General features: G+C 40.2%; 1 protein-coding gene across 1 annotated transcript; it reads right to left on the reverse strand.

Annotated features, from left to right (window-relative positions):
- Positions 1 to 1234: 1234 nt before the first annotated feature.
- On the reverse strand, positions 1235 to 14053 carry LOC122821604 (dentin sialophosphoprotein). Its single transcript, XM_044099679.1, has 6 exons — positions 13443 to 14053; positions 10838 to 10958; positions 10545 to 10720; positions 9360 to 9448; positions 2392 to 2524; positions 1235 to 2049 (listed from the first exon to the last, which is right to left on the reverse strand). Exons 1-6 carry the CDS (start codon positions 13904 to 13906, stop codon positions 2019 to 2021), a joined length of 1014 nt encoding a protein of 337 aa, XP_043955614.1. The 5' UTR covers positions 13907 to 14053; the 3' UTR covers positions 1235 to 2018.
- Between the last annotated feature and the right edge of the window lie 4773 nt (positions 14054 to 18826).

The raw sequence follows: 18826 nt of genomic DNA on the forward strand, positions 1-18826 counted from the left end.
AATACATGGGTTGTGCTTTGCCCCTGCATCACCATGGCACCCCAAGAGTGTAATATTTAATCGGATCATACTGTATAGGGTGACCATATTTTCATTTGGGAAAACCAGGACACCTTTGGGGGGGGATACACCACGACGCGGGGGGGAGACACCGCGACACCTTGGATTAAGAACAGGGCTGCCCGCATTGACGCGGCTCAGGGATTACGTCACACGCAGTGCCGTGCACACTGCCCTAGTGCCCGTAAATTTAATGGTCCAATGAATGTAATTTAAAATGTTATTTCCTCACTTTCTAAAAAAAAACCTGGGACGCCCGGGACAGGACGTGAAATACGGACATGTCCCAGGAAATACGGACGTTTGGTCACCCTAATACTGTATCATTGTTATAATGTGGGGACAAAGCAAAGCATATTTAGTCTATGCTTCCCCTGATAGGTAGAATGTTGCTGTTTTTACTACTGGCAGTGCTGGAGGACTGTGTTGATCTGAGACTGTAGTTTTTAGCAAACCAGGAATTTAATCCAGCACTGGGGCAGCCTTATAAAAACTAAAGTCAAGTTTTCTCAGCAGCCAAACAATTTACTGTGTTTAGGGGCCAGGAGGTTTCCCCCCCTCAATTACAAGGACAATTATGAAAATAAATAGAAACAGTTTTTCTAACTTCAACATCAGACCTATGTTTTTATTCACACATATTTTATTCACGTTTTTTATTCAAGTGTATGTTAAAAATATCTATATTCTTGCATGTAATCTGATAGCTAAAGGGTGCAGTTCCACCACCCTCCTCCTTGTGTCTTAACAACAGATGTAAAGGCACTGAAAATCCGTTCAGAGATATTATTAGACCAAGGACAGCCAGAGCACAAGCAGGCTTCCTGACACATAGATAAAATAATAATAATAATAATAACAATAATAATAATAATAATAATAATAATAATAATAATAATAATAATAATAATAATAATAATAATAATAATAATAATAATAAAGTTTCTTTTATTTAAAAACTCAAGAAGGTATTTGGGGCATCAAAGATAAAGGGGCAGAGGCACAGACACAAAATTTTCAGCAACACTGCCAGGATTTGGGCATCCAAAAGCCTCTATCCACTGCATATTTAGAATTTTGTTCATACACAAAACTTTGATAACTCCAGAATTTAGACACACCAAAATTATAATAATAGAAAGTAGCAATAAAAACAAGATCTGGTCCTCAGGTGTCGTAATAAATAGTGAATTTATTTAGAATAATTGTCTAACCTTGGGTTACTCTGGGTCCTGCAGGCAATGTTCACAAATCAAAGTTTATATTGTTTCACAGATTGACATGGCAAATACAAAACCTGTATAATAAGTTAATATAAAATGTATGTTTAAACACACAGTTTAAACTTACAGTACACTCTAAACTTGTTTGTTGCGATGTCTGCACAATTTCTGGTTTAACTAATAATCTAATAAGGTGAAGTGCAAACTGCAATCATGTCATGATGAATTTAAGGGTCAAGCTTAAGTTTCCTTAGATGCATTAGCCTTTTGGGGGCCTAAACAAGGTTTTAGTTATACTGCAGATTTTAGGATGTGAAAGGTTTAGATCAGAAATGTCATGGTAAAGATTAAAATTGTTAGCTAAAAGTACAATATGCAGGATATGATTATCATTTATTTTGATAGAACAGTGTATCATATACTGTCTCAAACTGTAGTGAAAATTGATTATTATTTGTACTAAGTTTGAAAGGAACCAGATTCTCACTTTTCAGCATTTTATATGCAACACATTGATCACTAAGCATATCTTTTAGTTTTTTATTAGATATAATTCAGAGGAAATTAAAAGTAACATTTTAAAAGTACGGATTGACAAGTAACAACATTAAACACATTGCTTATTTTTCAGTTTTTGTTCAGTCATTATTAATCAAATGTATAGGGTACTCAAAAAAAAGACAATGAAGGTGAAATGTATTAGTTGGGCCACATGGTGGCAACATATGGTTGGCCTCAGTTATCATCAAAGACATCAGCCACAGTCCTGTGGGTACAGAGAGAAGAGTTTATAAGCTACAGGTTAGAAATACTTCAACAGAACTGGTCAGAGTCTTCAGTGAGGGTAAAAAGAAAGTACACTCCCTATAAATTCTTAGGTTTTTGTGCCACTTTAGTTTTTGGACTGCACCTAATCTTTCCACAGATTTCCAATTTAAAATAACAAATGGAAAATAAAATGTTAAAATGTACATTTTGAACACATGAGGTTTTATTTGAATAATACTTTAACCTATTAAACATCAGATTATGTTTCACATGAGAACCCAGAGTTGGTGAAAGGGAGTACTTTCTTTCTGGTGTGACTGTAAATATCAATAAGACCTACTTGTAGATTGATCCAGTTACTTCATCGACTAGTCCTCCTGGGGTAAAAAGGGACAAAGAAAAGTAACAACAAAGGCAAAAACCTCTGGTTATACAGAACAGCACTGTCCTTGCAATGCTGACTTGCTGTCTTACTTAAGCCAGATATATTCATGTATACTTCATGTTGTTTCAAGAGTCTTTGAAAACGTAAACGCACTATATAAATAAGATGTATTACTATTTACATAATCTGCATGTCATATTAATTTAGGATGCTTCATGATGTTTTTCCTGGTGGAATGATTATAATACTATAAATTTTAATTCATTTTAAAGAAAGGAGCTATGTTCACTTGCTTGAATTTTTTGTGGGTTTCTTATAATCCAAATAGGCACAAATATAAAAAAACACCACCTCTAATATTTGATGAAACGGTTATTAGCACATTGCAAACAAAGATCTAGCTTTTGCCATAACCTTGGCTTGGTTATGGCCATTTTCTATTCACCCTTTGTCCCTAATGAGGTCGGGAGGGTTGCTGGTGCCTATCCCCAGCTAACGTTCCAGGCCAGAGGCGGGGTAAACCCTGGACAGGTCGCCAGTCTGTCGCAGGGCAACACAGAAAACAGACAGGACACACAACCATTCACACACACACTCACACCTAGGGAGAATTTAGAGAGTCCAATTAACCTGACAGTCATGTTTTTGGACTGTGGGAGGAAGCCGGAGAACCCGGAGAGAACCCACCATGCACAGGGAGAACATGCAAACTCCATGCAGAAAGACCCCGGGCCGGGAATCGAACCCAGGACCTTCTTGCTGCAAGGCAACAGCTCTACCAACTGTGCCACTGTGCAGCCCTGGTAGTTGACCACTCCTAATTAATGTAAGGTATTATATGTTCATATATTTTAGTAAATTTTCTCTTATTGGACACACAGGACAGACACATAACATTGCAAATTAGCATTCATGCACATGTACATTCACACAGATGCCCATAACTTAAAGAGAGCCAAGTTACGAACCCTTCAGCTATAACTTGAAAGCTGAAGCTGATCAAGTTAATGTTTAACTTTATCAACTTTATATTAAAAAAGAAAAAGGGGCTCTTATATGTTCACGGGCCAAAGGATTTGAAAACGGGGAAGAAAATTCAAGCTACTTCTTCAAACTTGAAAAGCAAAGAAACAAAAATGGTATCACTAAACAAATTCAAATGACACAATTATTGATGAACCCAAAATGATTGCTAACAAATGTGAAACATTTTACAAATCATTGTATGAGTCTAGACGTTCTCCTGAAACAAGTGGTGACCAAAACAAAGCATTATGTGACTCTACAATCACACATGACGAAATTAAGAAAGCTATTAAGATTCTTAAATCAAATAAATCCACTGGCACAAATGGACTTACATCACAGGGTTTCCCCCAGTATATTATAAGCCTGGCCCACCAAGCTTATAGTACAACACCAGGTTGAGCTTTGCTTGTTTTTGGTTTTAGAAAAATAATTAAAAAAAAAAAACAAAAAAAAAAAACCTTTTTTAAAAATTTAAAACCAGATTGCAAGTATCTCTGTTGCTCTGAGTCTTTCGCTGGCGGAGCAGCTTTATTTCTAAAGGATACTTAATGCATTTAAAGCCCGGAGAGCAGAGCAGTCACACAGCTGGCACCTCTGTACGTAGCCTCGCGTGCTGCCGCTGCATTATCTCTGAAGTTACTTCAGTGCGGATCGCACACGCCTCTATGTGAACTGCAGGAATAACTTGTAGTCGCGTTTCAAAGGTGAGCGTTGAGGGAATGTTGGGAATGATTCATCTCTGTGCACAAAGCAAGAACGGCTCAAGCCATAAGCAAACTAAGTGGACCCTCAGGGCCGTGGGGCCGCTAGGTTCCCTCATAAGTAGAACAGATTTTTTTGGTAATTATTTCTATGTGATTATATTAACAATAACACACAAATTCATTAGAAAGTTGTGATTTTATTTCACAATAATATGCACCATGTTCCAAATTATTATGCAAATTGGATTTAAGTGTCATAAAGATACATTTTTTGTTGTGCTATTAAATTTATAGATGGTATTGTGTGTCAGGGTTCTTTGAATCACTATAATTAATTTCAGAGAGCTGGTTGTTTGTCTGGTGAGATCAATTAAAGGAAATCTACTTAAGAAAGATGTTCCACATTATTAAGCAGGCCACAGGTTTCAACCAATATGGGAAAGAGAAAGGATCTCTCTGCTGACAAAAATCATCAGATAGTGTAGTGCTGTATGACAAGGTATGAAAGCATTAGATATTTAACAAAAGCTGAAGCGTTATCGTACTATGAAGAGATTTGAGGCTGATTCAGAACAAAGATAGGTTTGTACAGATAAAGGCATAATGAGGAAGGTTGCTGTTAGACAAATTCATTGGTTAAAATGCCCTTACAATGCAGCAAACAGTTATTTGAAGCTGCTGATGCCTCTGGAACTTCAAGGTGGAGGATCCTCCAGAGGCTTGCAGTACATGAACCTACTACTCGGCCACCCAAAACCAGTGTGCACAAGTAGAAACGGTCGCAGTGGGCTCAGCCGTACATGAAGAATAATTTTCAAACAAACATGTTCACTGATGACTGCCGTGCAACCCTGGATGGTCCAGATGGACACAGTAGTGTATTGGTGGTGGATTTAATCAAAGTATGTCATGATTAAATTATTATGTCATGATTAAATTAGTGTCTATGTACTCCATCTTAAGTTGGGGTGCACCGATTGCAGTTTTCTGGCCGATCCTCGATTGTCAATCTTTAAAATGTCTTACCTGCCAATTTTTTTTGACTGAAATGTCACTAAATGTAGCAAGAGAGTCATTGAGTTGGTAACAGTGGGGTTTAAATTAATTGAAAACGTACAGACATGACCTGGTGGGCCGGCCTTTCAGTTAAACCTCTCACTGCAAAGCAGTGACCGTGGTTAATTTTTAAACCTTTGCTGAGGATAAGATTGGTAAATAAGATTGGCTTCACATTTAAATATCGGCTGATCACCCATTCAAATTCAAAAAATATAAAACTGTAACGGACTGAATGTTCTGTTGTGGTATTTCTGCGTACATTGTGTGGGATTTTTTTGGTGTTTTTATGTTAATTCCTGATACACTTGAACTTAATCTTTGCTCTTTCAACTCCTGGAGCGTTTGTCTGACGGTTGCCATGGCAACAAGTCTACATCCAGAGAGAATTCATAGTTTACATTTTCAAACATTGGCACTTTTCGCATCTTTAATATAAGCCACATATTAAAGAAATTGGATTAGCAATATGGAGACTATAACTATTATTTGTAACAGATTACTGCTTATTGGAACAGTAAGTGGTTTTGTGGACATGACTAATGGTGTCCGCCGTCCACAGGTGCACATCAATGGCTTTTGGGGCTAACAGCTGATGTCCAATCCAGTAACATATTATTATATAAATACAGGAATATGTATATATATGATATAGACTATATATTACTTAATTTCCGATTGGGATTAATAAAGTATTTTTGAATTTAAATTTGAATTGAATATATCAATGGTTACTCTACAACCCAACTTCCCCAACTACCCCACAAAATGTCCCACAGAAATTCTTGACGAGCAGAGACACAGATGTGACTTGCAGTGGCAGTTTCTGATATGGGTGACATGGTCAACTGCCCTGGGTGGCATGTTGTGGGGGTGGGAGACATAAGCTGAATTTTGTAACTGTTTTCAACTGGAGGCAAGCATTTAGCAAATATGCAGACTCATTCAATAAATTAGAATATGACTATATTCTAGCCTCTCCTTGGGCTGCCACATTATCGTGGTGGAGGGGTTTGAGTGCGCCAATGATCCTGGGAGCTATGCTGTCCGGGGCTCCATGCCCCTGGTAGGGTCACCCAAGGCAGACAGGTCCCAGGTGAGGGGTCAGACAAAGGGCAGCCTGAAGACCCCGATGATGTATAATAACTTTGGACTACGTGTTCCCTCGCCCGGACGCGGGTCACCGGGGCCCCACTCTGGAGCCAGGCCTGGAGGGGGGGCACGACGGCGAACGTCTGGTGGCCGGGCTTTTACACATGGAGCCCAGCCGGGCACAGCCTGAAGAGGAAACATGGGTCCCCCCTCCCATGGGCCCACCACCTGTGAGAGGGGCCAACGGGGTCGGGTGCATTGTGTTATGGGTGGCAGCCGAGGGAGGGGACCCTGGCGGTCCGATCCTCGGTTGCGGAAGCTAGCTCTTGGGACGTGGAATGTCACCTCTCTGGTGGGGAAGGAGCCGGAGCTAGTGTGTGTGAGGCTGAGAGGTTCCGGCTAGAAATAGTCGGTCTCACCTCAACGCATGGCTCTGGTTCTGGAACCAGTCTCCTTGAGAGGAGCAGGACATACTTCCACTCTGGAGTTGCCCAAGATGAGAGGCGTCAGGCAGGAGTGGGCATACTTGTTGCTCCCCATCTCGGCGCCTGTACGTTGGGGTTTACCCCGGTGAACGAGAGGGTAGCCTCCCTCCGCCTACAGGTGGGGGGACGGGTCCTGACTGTCGTTTGTGCTTACGGGCCGAACGACAGTTCAGGTTACCCACCCTTTTTGGAGTCCCTAGAGGGGGTACTGGAGAGTACTCCACCTGGGGACTCCCTTGTTCTGCTGGGGGACTTCAACGCTCACGTGGGCAATGACAGTGAGGCCTGGAGGGTCGTGGTTGGGAGGAACGGCCCCCCCGATCTGAACTCGAGTGGTGTTCTGTTGTTGGACGTCTGTGCTCATCATGGATTGTCCATAACGAACACCATGTTCAAGCATAAGGGTGTCCATATGTGCACTTGGCACCAGGACACCCTAGGCCGATGACTTTGTCATCGTTTCATCGGACCTGCGGCCATATGTCTTGGACACTCGGGTGAAGAGAGGTGCGGAGCTGTCCACTGACCACTACCTGGTGGTGAGTTGGGGGGGGGACTGGAGGGTGTGCTCCAATTATAGGGGGGTCACACTCTTAAGCCTCCCTGGCAAGGTCTATTCGGGGGTTCTGGAGAGGAGGGTCCGTCGGATTGTCGAACCTCGGATTCAGGAAGAGCAGTGTGGTTTTCGTCCTGGTCGTGGAACACTGGACCAGCTCTACACCCTCAGCAAGGTCCTGGAGGGTGCATGGGAGTTCGCCCAACCAGTCTACATGTGTTTTGTGGACTTGGAGAAGGCGTTTGACCGTGTCCCTTGGGGAGCCCTGTGGGGGGTTCTCCGGGAGTATGGGGTACCAGGCTGCTTGATACGGGCTGTCAGGTCCCTGTACAACCGGTGTCAGAGTCTGGTCCACATTGCCGCATTAAGTCAGGCTCGTTTCCGGTGAGAGTTGGACTCCGCCAGGGCTGCCCTTTGTCACCGATTCTGTTCATTACTTTTACAGACAGAATTTCTAGGCGCAGCCAAGGTGTTGAGGGGATCCGTTTTGGTGGCCTTAGGATTGCGTCTCTGCTTTTTGCGGATGATGTGGACCTTTTGGCTTCACCGTGACGTGATCTGCAGCTCTCACTGGAGCGGTTCGCAGCTGAGTGTGAAGCGGCAGAGATGGCAATCAGTGCCTCCAAATTCGAGGCCATGGTCTTGAGCCGGAAAAGGGTAGAGTGCCTTCTCCGGGTCAGGGGTGGTGTCCTGCCCCAAGTGGAGGAGTTTAAGTATCTCGGAATCTTGTTCACGAATGGGGGAAGAAGGGAGCGGGAGATTGACAGGCGGATTGGTGCAGTGTCTGCCGTCAAGCGGGCGCTGTACCGGTCCGTCGTGGTGAAGAGAGAGCTGAGCCAAAAAGCGAAGCTCTCGATTTACCGGTCGATCTACGTTCCCACCCTCATCTATGGTTATGAACTTTGGGTCATGACTGAAAGATCACGGATACAAGCGGCCGAAATGGGTTTTCTCCGCAGGGTGGCTGGGCTCTCCCTTAGAGATAGGGTGAGAAGCTCAGTCATCTGGGAGGGACTCAGAGTAGAGCCGCTGCTCCTTCCCCAAAGATATGCATGGGAAGCAAGACAGTGGACAGCTAATGTTTTTTTCTTTTTTAAAAAGCCTGCACTCATTCAATTTGTTTCTCTCTCTGCATACATAATTTCTCTGTTGTGAAATTATGGATGCATATGATAATCTTTGGAACATTCAGTACTAACAAGAAATATGAATACCTGCACACTATGATGTAAAAGTATGTTCCAAAAGCATAAGCAGCCCATGAACATATCCCATTTTGTTCATGCCCTACAAACCTCAATTTACAATAAATTAAATAGGTGTTTTGAGTCATAGAGCAACACAGAATATTGCATGTTTGTAAAGTTGAACAAAAATATTTTACAAAGAAAAATACAACAACCAAAGTTCCCCATGAGTTTTCTTCAAAAATAAAAAACTCAAAATGCACTGTTCCAAATTATTATGCACAGCAGATTTTCTAAACATTCTATGGACTATGAAGAACTACAAACGGTCATTCTTTGAATGTACTGCATTAAGTGGTCACATGTACTAAAATCAAAAGTTATTTTAAAGGAGCGAGTTACATGTTAACATAGGACCCCTTCTTTGATATCACCTGCACAATTCTTGCATCCATTGAACTTGTGAGTTTGTGGATAGTTTCTGCTTGAAATTCTTTGCAGGATGTCAGAATACCTTCCCAGAGCTGCTGTTTTGATATGAACTGCATTCCACCCTCAGATCTTCTGCTTGAGGAAACTCCAAAGGTTTTCAATGGGGTTGAGGTCAGAGGAGTTATGGTGACCGCACCATGAGTTTCTCCCCTTTCATGCCTTTAGCAGTCAATGACATAGTGGTATTCCTTGCAGCATGAGATGGTGCATTGTCATGCATGAAGATGATTTTGCCACTGAAGGTTCAGCTCTTCCTTTTTGAACCATGAAAGAAACTGATTAATCAGAAAGTCCATATACTTTGCTGAGGTCATTTTCACACCTTCAGGGACTCTAAAGGGACCGAGCAGCTCTCTCCTGATGATCTCAACCCCAAAAAATGACTCCACCTCCTCCTTGCTGACGTCACAGCTGTTTTGGGAGGTGGTGGCCATCCACCACCAATACACTACTGTGTCCATCTGGACCATCCAGGGTTGCACAGCAGTCATCAGTGAACAAGTTTGTTTGAAAATTAATCTTCATGTACGGCTGGGCCCACTGCGACCGTTTCTACTTGTGCACACTGGTTTTGGGTGGCCAGATAGTAGGTTCTTACCTTGTCATACAGCACTACACTATCTGATGATTTTTGTCAGCAGAGAGATCCTTTCTCTTTCCCATATTGGTTGAAGGAGCGAGTTACATGTTAATAACGTGGAACATCTTTCTTAAGTAGATTTCCTTCAATTGATCTCACCAGACAAACTAATCAACCAGCTCTCTGAAATTAATTATAGTGATTGAAAGAGCCCTGACACACAATACCATCTATAAATTTAATAGCACAACAAAAAAATGTATCTTTATGACACTGAAATCCAATTTGCATAATAATTTGGAACATGGTTTATTTCCCTGCTGTACTGCCAGATAGATAAGCTGCATGGTTCAAAACGTGGGGAAAAAAGTAATGGCTTATAGTCAGAAAAATACGGTATTAGTATACTTGAAATGAGACAAAACTAATTCATGAGAACCCTTTCAGCAAGATATAAAACTTATTTGAATAAATAATGACTTAATATTGACAAAGATATTTGTTTCTTTGGTAGATTTTTCCACTTATAATAATTGTACTTATTGCAAGTGCACTAAGATATTTTCCCTACAATCTAGACCAAAATTACTTGGCACGATTTTGTATTTTTGCAGGTGTAACTGGACACTTGTAGGATGTTTTTGTTTCAAACTACTGAGAATCTTATGTTCACTTTCTTTACCCTGGTTGTGCACTATTTTCTGTTGAACTATAATCCTTTTTAACTGCTATGAGCTATGTGGTTGTAAAATGACAAAATGTTAAGATGTTCAATGGATATAGTAAACTTGCGTAAGCCACTATAAAAGGGACTTACGTAGGAGGAATCAGCACAAAAATGTTATGGAAATGATCAATGAATGTTTTTATTGTGTGTCTGCTTGATTAAGCTTGTATTAAGGAATAAATATGAATATGGAATTTAACTCGTAATAAGAAGTTCTGTGATTTAAGTGTAAACATGACATTGTCTGACCTTTGGCTATGACTTTTGGGATTTCCAAAAGCCAAATATCATATGCCTGTCTGCTCACCTTGCAGTCATCACAGTGTTTAGATTTGTCTCCTTCTTCACAGGGACATTTATCACAGCTGTCACAGTGCTGGAAGAAAGATCAGCAGTTAGGAAGCAGCTGCAGGGTATGCAAATACCTGTATATTTATTTATTATTTACTATATATTGTCCCACACTGACATGATGTTTGTTCTTTAGACATACCTGGCAGAATTCACAATATGAGCACAGGGAGCCTTTGTGATAAGCATGCTCATCATCATCATCTGAAAAGATAGAAGAAAACATCTGACCTGGAAATTTTGAGAATGATATTCTTTTGATTCAGGATGTTGGCACTCATCAAAGCTCAGGCATCTTAAGCAAAAAGTATGTTTTTGGTTTGTTGGAATACCAAAACTATGCTCAAATTTCAACTATCTAGCTGTTGATTTGGAATGAAGGTGACAAATTCAGGATCCTTTTTATTGCTTATTTCATACACTTTATGAAATGCACCCTTGCTCTTAAAACAGGACATTTTCAAACGTCCTGTCATGGATTTTGTCACTGTGGTGAAAAGCAAAAATTCTGTCTCATCTGACTATACACCGTATCTTTAGAGGACATTTGGATTGCCTACATGAGAAGCCAGAGATTTCTTAAAGATGCTTATTTTCCTTTTTTTCCACAGTATGATCTCAGTACATGTTAATATAAAATTCCCCTTAACTTTTCACAGTGACATAGGTGTTTCAGAAATTTTCAGTTTGTGACAAACTTGCTCCTTGATGGTACATGAGTTAGTTTTGAACATTTTAACTAATTTACTCTCATTTGAGGTTGACAGATTGAGTAAGATGGTTACAAGTTGGACACAATTTTCAATTGTATAATAATTCTCAACACAAAAATTACAATTTCTGCAGTTATTTCTTAATATCAGTATGAAACAAAAATGGATATTAATTGTTGTCCATCATCTGTCTATCCACTACATTTAGAACTCCTGCAACCTGCAAAATTATCCAATTACTGCTCATGTCTTATAGATTATTGTCAAAACAATACTCACTGACTCAGATGGCCCGTGTCCATGAGCCTGGTCCTCACACAAACATAATAGATTTTTGTGCAGATCTGGGATGAATCATGCTCTCCATGCAGCTATGCAGCCCAGATTCAAAGCCCCTTTAGTAATGGATTTGCGCTGAAGCAGTTTGTGATCATTTGATTTATTGAGTGAATGAAACAAGGGTTAAAGAAATATGGACAGACATGTTTTCTACATGATATTTAACATATCACATCTTTTCTTTACCAAAGAAGAAAAAAAGCAGACAACCCTGACATCTCTTTACAATTTGATAAAAAAAAAAAAGACAAACAAACAAAAAAAAAGAAACAGAACTGTTGTTTCTCTCTTTTCCCAAAAACTCATTTCCTGAAAAATCATCAGCAAAAATACTGTGGAAACATTTTACAACAAATAAATTCATATTCTGAATTCATTTATCCTTAATGTTTAGATGAAGACAAATCTGTGTAAAATATGCTCCTAAAAGCAAGGGGTTAAAAGCATTACACTGAAAAAAGACTGAATTTAATGCTGTGAAAGCCTTGATTCTGAAAAACAGAGTTTTAGAAAATGAAATGAGGTATACCATAACAGTGAACACAGACATATTGAGCAAAGTTCTTGTTTCCTGTAATTAGCAGTTTGACATGTACACACAGCAGAGTTGAAAATGAAATTCAGTGCATAATATGCCTCCTTAATGATCAGCAGTATAAATGCTCCACAGAGAAAGAAAGAGACTACAAGATATGGGGAAAGAGAGAAACTTTAAGATCTAACAGTAATTTAACTTGTAAATAAATTTAGGTATTGGCCCTCCTGCACCTCCCCTCGCGCTTTATTCTCCTTCTGTCTGTCTGTCTGTCTGTCTATCACCCCCATCTCACTCCCTATACCACTGTCTCTCTTTCTTTCTCTGCAGATTCACATAAAGACACAGATACATGTCAGTCTGATCCAAAACAAAAGAGAAAGGATGAACCATGTTTTCAAATGAAACACAAATCAAAAGATCTCAGACTAGTGACCCCCAATGACTGAATATCAAGACGGGCTTGGCTTGTGGAATTGGTTTTTGGTTCTTTCTCTCTCTCTCTCTCAAATCATTGCTTCTGCAGTCCCCAAGTTCATATCTAGTGTACTGTACGAAGGACCTCGGACAGTTGGACTTCAGATGGGCCAGTTCAATTTCCCCAGACTGCTCATAACTCTAGTTAAGCAGGGAAAGAGAACAGAGTGTCAGAGACAGCAAGGAAAATGAACAGCTGAAAGGGGTGGAGGAGGGACTGATTACCAATGAGCTCTGACATATGAGATAATACAAATCGACAGAGATGATGAGGTTGTAAGAATGTTATGGAAAAGGGAGGGACTAATTCTTAGCCACTCCCCTTTGATTTTAGTCCTGTAACATACTGTTTTAGTGAACAATTGTATGTAATCTTATCACTGACTGTAATATCAGCCACTGTTGACAAACTTTCAATATGTTGAGGAAGAAAGTAAAATGTCTTCATGTCAGGATTTGCAATTTGAAAAACCAGTCAATTTCTGACAGGAAAAATTGTAGACTAAAATTTAGAAGTCAGCAGTGTCTGATGCTCCAGTTGCACCCAGCCTGCAATGTGCTGCAGGTCAAAGTAAGAACACATATAAGCAAAAACACAAAAGGCACGTGTCAACACAAACAGCAGCATCTACGCAGAGTCATCGTCGTCATCGCCGCCGCATCATCGCCGTCGTCGTAAATGCCGCCATTCATCATCGTCATCATCGTCATCGTTGTCGTCATCGTCATTGTCGTCATCGTCATTGTCGTCATCGTCGTCATTGTCGTCATCGTCATCGTCATCATTGTCGTCATCATCGTCGTCGTCGTCATCGTCGTCATCGTCGTCATCATCATCGTCGTCGTCATCATCGTCATCATCGTCGTCGTCGTCATCATCATCATTGTCATCATCGTCGTCGTCATCATCATCATTGTCATCATCGTCGTCGTCATCATCATCGTCATCATCATCGTCGTCGTCATCATCATCGTCGTCATCATCATCATCATCATCATCATCGTCGTCGTTGTCATCATCTGCCATTAGACCCTCCTCAGAGTGGAATGGCAGATCTTGGGCCTTTGCAGTGGGTGCCAGTGGGGTGTGGAAGGAGCAGAGTAGTGCAAGCAGCATTGCAAAGATCAAACTTCTTAATGAGGCCATGTTTGCAGCCAAGATTTAGTCAACTAAAGTGGAAATAACCTGGAATCACTGCAGGAGTCCAGTACTGCAGCTTCTGTACCTGTCTACCCAAAACACACACGCCCTGAAGGATTCAACCCCAGTCAGAGTTACACAGTCGTTCACCAGGACAGTCGTTAATGGACCCAAGTACTGAGCATCCAGAAATTTAAGGTCCTGTCCAGAGATTATAGATCCAGTTTAGATCTAGATACTTCCTCCAGTGTCCTGAAAAGAATATCCCAGAGAAAGCAGGAGATTAGTCTTGAATTTGGAGTCACTTAAAGACCCAGTGTCTTTTAGTCCAGTGTAGAATGTAAGTTGAATTAAGACTGCCGTAATACTCTGAGCAGAGAGCCGTCAGTAACTGGTCTATGATGGAAGCACAGACAAGACTAATCTGAGAACGACAGAAAAAGAAATAAGCTGAGAAGAAGGGGGGCAGTCATACTGACTGACAGGGGCAAATGTTTGTGGGCAGGTCTGTGCTATCCACAAGTAAAGATACCAGGGGAAGAGGGAGTGGTTGATGGTTATGAGGAATAAGTGGACCACACTTGGTTTTCATTATGATCAAATGTTAAGGTTTACTGAAGAGTTGCATTGTAAAAGAAAATTTAGGTGACAATGAGTTGCTTTAAGAGGGTGCACTACCCATTTAGACACTGAGCTGTGTGGAGTCTGTGTGTAGTTTCTAGTTTTAGTTTTGTCAGGTATCTCTGTAAGTTCTTGTTAAAGTTTTCTAGCAGTTTATTGCTACAAAACTACTACTGCTACTGTTCTTAGAAAATTAACACTGATGATTGCAAGGAATCTTGACCAGCTGTACCTGTTTGCCTACATTAGTCCTTTCAATTTATAAATTCTTGGATTTCTAGGGTGTTCCTTTAAAGATGTACAAGGTTTAAAGAGACTGGATGCCAATAACAGTGGAATCCAACACATGGTATAGATTTTATTATATAAAGAAATATAATAAAATCAATTTTTCTGTACACTGGCCATATAGTAATTTTCTTATTTAACAAAAGTTACCCTTTGTGAGTACTCTACATTTAATTCCTAATACAGCTTAATTCCTAGAGCCAATGACCAGAGACATTTTATGATCTAATGGGAAGACAGCCATTTGCACATCCATGGTCCTAAGGGGATAAATCCATGTGTTTTTAATGACTCTTAGGCCTTCTGTTACCCTGGCTAAATCATTATTTGATGTGTAATGTTATCATGGGTTGTAATGAACATTTCAGTCAAAATCTTGGCACTGCCACAGACACTGTTAGACTATGAGAAATATTTTTTAAAAAAAAGTTTTGACATAGAATGGGGCATGGTGACATAAAGTAAACCTGTTTTAATAAAGTATGTCTCACAAATCCAGTATTTCAGAATCTGCTGACAAGGCCATTACAAAGCTTCTTTGCCAATCAAAGACACTGATCCTCAACTCATCTTCTTTTTTCCCTCCACCCCCTACATGCTATCCCCAAAATAGAGTGATTTGTAAAGGGAGGAGTTGAAAACTGTTCTATTTAAAACTCTACACGGCCAGAGTCAGTGTAATTTGAGCCAGCCTGGCTCTGTCTGACAGACCAACACAATTTTACCCACCTTCTTTTAATTCTCACTTCCACATGCAGGCAAAAGTGGCTGGTGACAAGAACATCTGAGACACCTCCTTATCTTTCTTAACAAAAAAATGAAGAAATACCACTTTCCTCTGGGTTTGAATCCTGAAGAAAACAAATAATCATTTTCAGCATTTTGAGTGAAACAAAGCCAAAATTCTACTAGATGATTTAAAAAAAAAAGAAGTCATTTTTGACATTTTGTCAAAAAGGATTAAGTTTGGGTGAATTTATGATCCATGATGACGAGGTCAAGCTGGTACTTAGACAAAACAAACCTTAAGGTTCTATGACAGCAGATCAAAGTGAAAATATCAATATCAGCTGTCAATCCAGAGACAGTGGAGTAAGCCCATAAACTCAAACATTTGAGTTTATGTCAAACGTAATTTTCTGTTAAAATTACAATTGACATAATCTCTACTATCAGTTAAAATTTTAGGTTTAAATAGTATTTGATGATTTATTTTGATGATTAAATCAGAAGAAATTACTTTTTAATTTAAATTCTTGTTATATTTGAATTTCTAATGGTGAAATGTTAGTGGCAGCGAGGAACAGCTGAGGTCGACCTAGCCGAGGGCAGAATGAGACAGGAGATCAGGTCAAGATGAAGACTGCAAAGTGGCTGAAAGTGGAGAAGAGCTGATAGATGCCAAAAGCATTTCTTCTTTCCTAGCTTGAACCAGAAGCATGTTCACTCTGACCCACAAGGCCTGTTTAGTTAACTGCATATTCTAACATTTGCTAATGAAAATCTATCAGTTATCATCACATTAGAACATTAATTGATTCATCTGAAGTAAGATGTCAAAAAGTGAAAAATGCAGAGGTTAACAACACAAATGTTAATATCTGGTTTGAACAAAAAAACGTGTTGGAAAGTCTGGGGTGCGGTGAAGACATGACAGTGATTGCCCTGCATTATCACATTCATTAATCAAATCTGAAATTCCCCAGCAGGATTTGTTTTCCTCTCTAAATTGAATCCAGTGCCAAATTCATCCCAAACTATTCCCATATAAGGACTGCCTAAAGAGGGAAATCACTTTCCAAGATACAGTTACCCAAGGGGTGTGGTGTTTGTCGGGGTGTGTGTGTGTGTGTCCAGGCATGTGGTAGGGGTGATGCAGGGGTAAGCAATAATCTAAATGCTTAATGATAATGCTGTTCCAAAGATTCATCTCATACTTTTATTTAGGTTTATTTAATTCAGTGTTACTCCCTGTGCCATCAGGATACACTGGAAAAACATGTATTGTTAGGGCAGTGGTGATAGGAGTTAGTCCCACAGTAACTGAGTTGCTAGGTCAATCCATGCTCCAGGCATTTATGATGTTGTGTCCTTTAGCAAGACACTTTGCTTGCTGGTGGTGACCAGAGGGCCTTGTGGTGCCAGTGCATGGCAGCCTTGGCTCCGTGAGTGTGCCCGATAGTGGGTACACCACAACTGAAGAGAGAAAGACAGAATCTAAAACAAAAATCCAGAAAATCTCATTGAATGATTTGCATTCTATTGCTTAAAACAAGTATTTTTTTTTAATGCAAAGAATAACTTAATATTAGGTGAAACCTAATATTGCTTATATGGCCAGTAGGGGGGAAGGTTCATTAAAAAGTTAAATATAAAATGCAGTGACATGAGGTATGGTTCATAACTGGTGAGGAACTGACTTAATCAAAATCAGATTTATCAATACAGACACCCTGCATGTTACTGATTACACAGGTAAATTTTGTGCCGTACATAGCCGAGCTGCTGTGGCAGAACAATTCATTAACTCAATGAATTTTGGAAATGTAGGTATTATTAATTTAGTGCTATGCTCCACAGAAAAGGGAAAAACTGTTTAAGTACAACTCAGAAAGCTACACACTGACTCATTGCAATAACAACTGACAACAATGGCAATTTATGTTTAAGGATTCATCACCAAAACATTCTCAAATATTCCCCACACAAAGAACAAAACATTCAGTCTGTTGCTGTAGTAGTGTGTTTTTAGGCACAATGTTTATTATTATATGTCATCATGTTGGTGTCTAACTTCTTTACCCACACGCAGAATGACCACAGAAGAGACAGAAATCAGTAAAAATGACATTTATTGCAAACAAATGAGTAAACGGGTTCTGGAACAGGCTCACTGCGACGTCTGTTCACTGTTGTGGAGGATTTGTTCATCCGGGAGGGATGACACTGCAGGTTCGAGGCTTTGGTCTCCTAGTGTGGGTCCTTACAGAGATCCTGGTTCCAAGAGAGATGGTGGAGGAGCAGTTAATAATCCAGTCGTGGTTTCTGCGGTGGAGGGCAGACAGGTAAGTTCGAGTGTGGTGGGACAAACGGAGGAGCAGTCCGACAGCCAGCTGAAGGTATGTAGAGTCTGCTAGGGATCAGACGGAGGAGATGACGGTGTGGCTCAGGCAACCAGTGGGTATTGTTTGTTACTGCGCAATAGCCAGCCCCGCCCTCTCCTCACAACTCCTCGGGCTGACTACTGAACCAGTTCTCTGTCTAACAGGTCCGGAGAATCTCTAAGACCTGGGTCTTACCCTGAACAAGATCTATAAGAGATAATCTATTTAAAAAGGGATTCGTCTAGCTCTGACTACCTCCTTATCCAGAAGTTATGACCCTTCCCAGTTAAGGAACAATCAACCGAGTAGCCCTCACAGCCGCATAGTTCCAATAACCACTTCTGTTAACGGTAGTTCCCTTTCTAAAATTGTAACGTGCACTTGGTAACGGCTAGATAATTTTTAGTGACTAAGACTAAGATAATCACAGGGTCATTATTTTTCTCTCACCAAAGGAAAGTCTGAAGCCACCACATTACTAGAATCATGAATACTGATTTTACTATAAATAGAAGCACTTTAATTCAAATGACTCAATTAATTTCAATGTCCACAACCTAATCAGAATTTTTAAAATATATGAATTTATTAAGCAAGCTTTAGCAGGGAAAATGACAGGCATACAGAATTTACTTGTGATTACCATACAAAGAAAATCAATATAGTTTAGATCAATTCAACCTTTACCTAACAACCTCCCTACACTGTCATCTATCTATCAAATAAGGCTTTGGGGTGTGGCACAACTCATACCCATCGATGGTATCGGATCTTGGCAACAGGAGTCCTTGTAGTCCTTGGTCAGAGTCTTTGACTTTGAATCATAAATCCTCTTTGGAACCGAAACAAAATGAACTGTCTGCTTCATCCAGCCGAACAGCCCTTGGTCGATCCTGTGACTTTTGTTCAGTTC

The sequence above is a fragment of the Gambusia affinis genome, linkage group LG19, assembly GCF_019740435.1.
Source record: "Gambusia affinis linkage group LG19, SWU_Gaff_1.0, whole genome shotgun sequence".
In the NCBI taxonomy this organism is placed as follows: Eukaryota; Metazoa; Chordata; class Actinopteri; order Cyprinodontiformes; family Poeciliidae; genus Gambusia; species Gambusia affinis.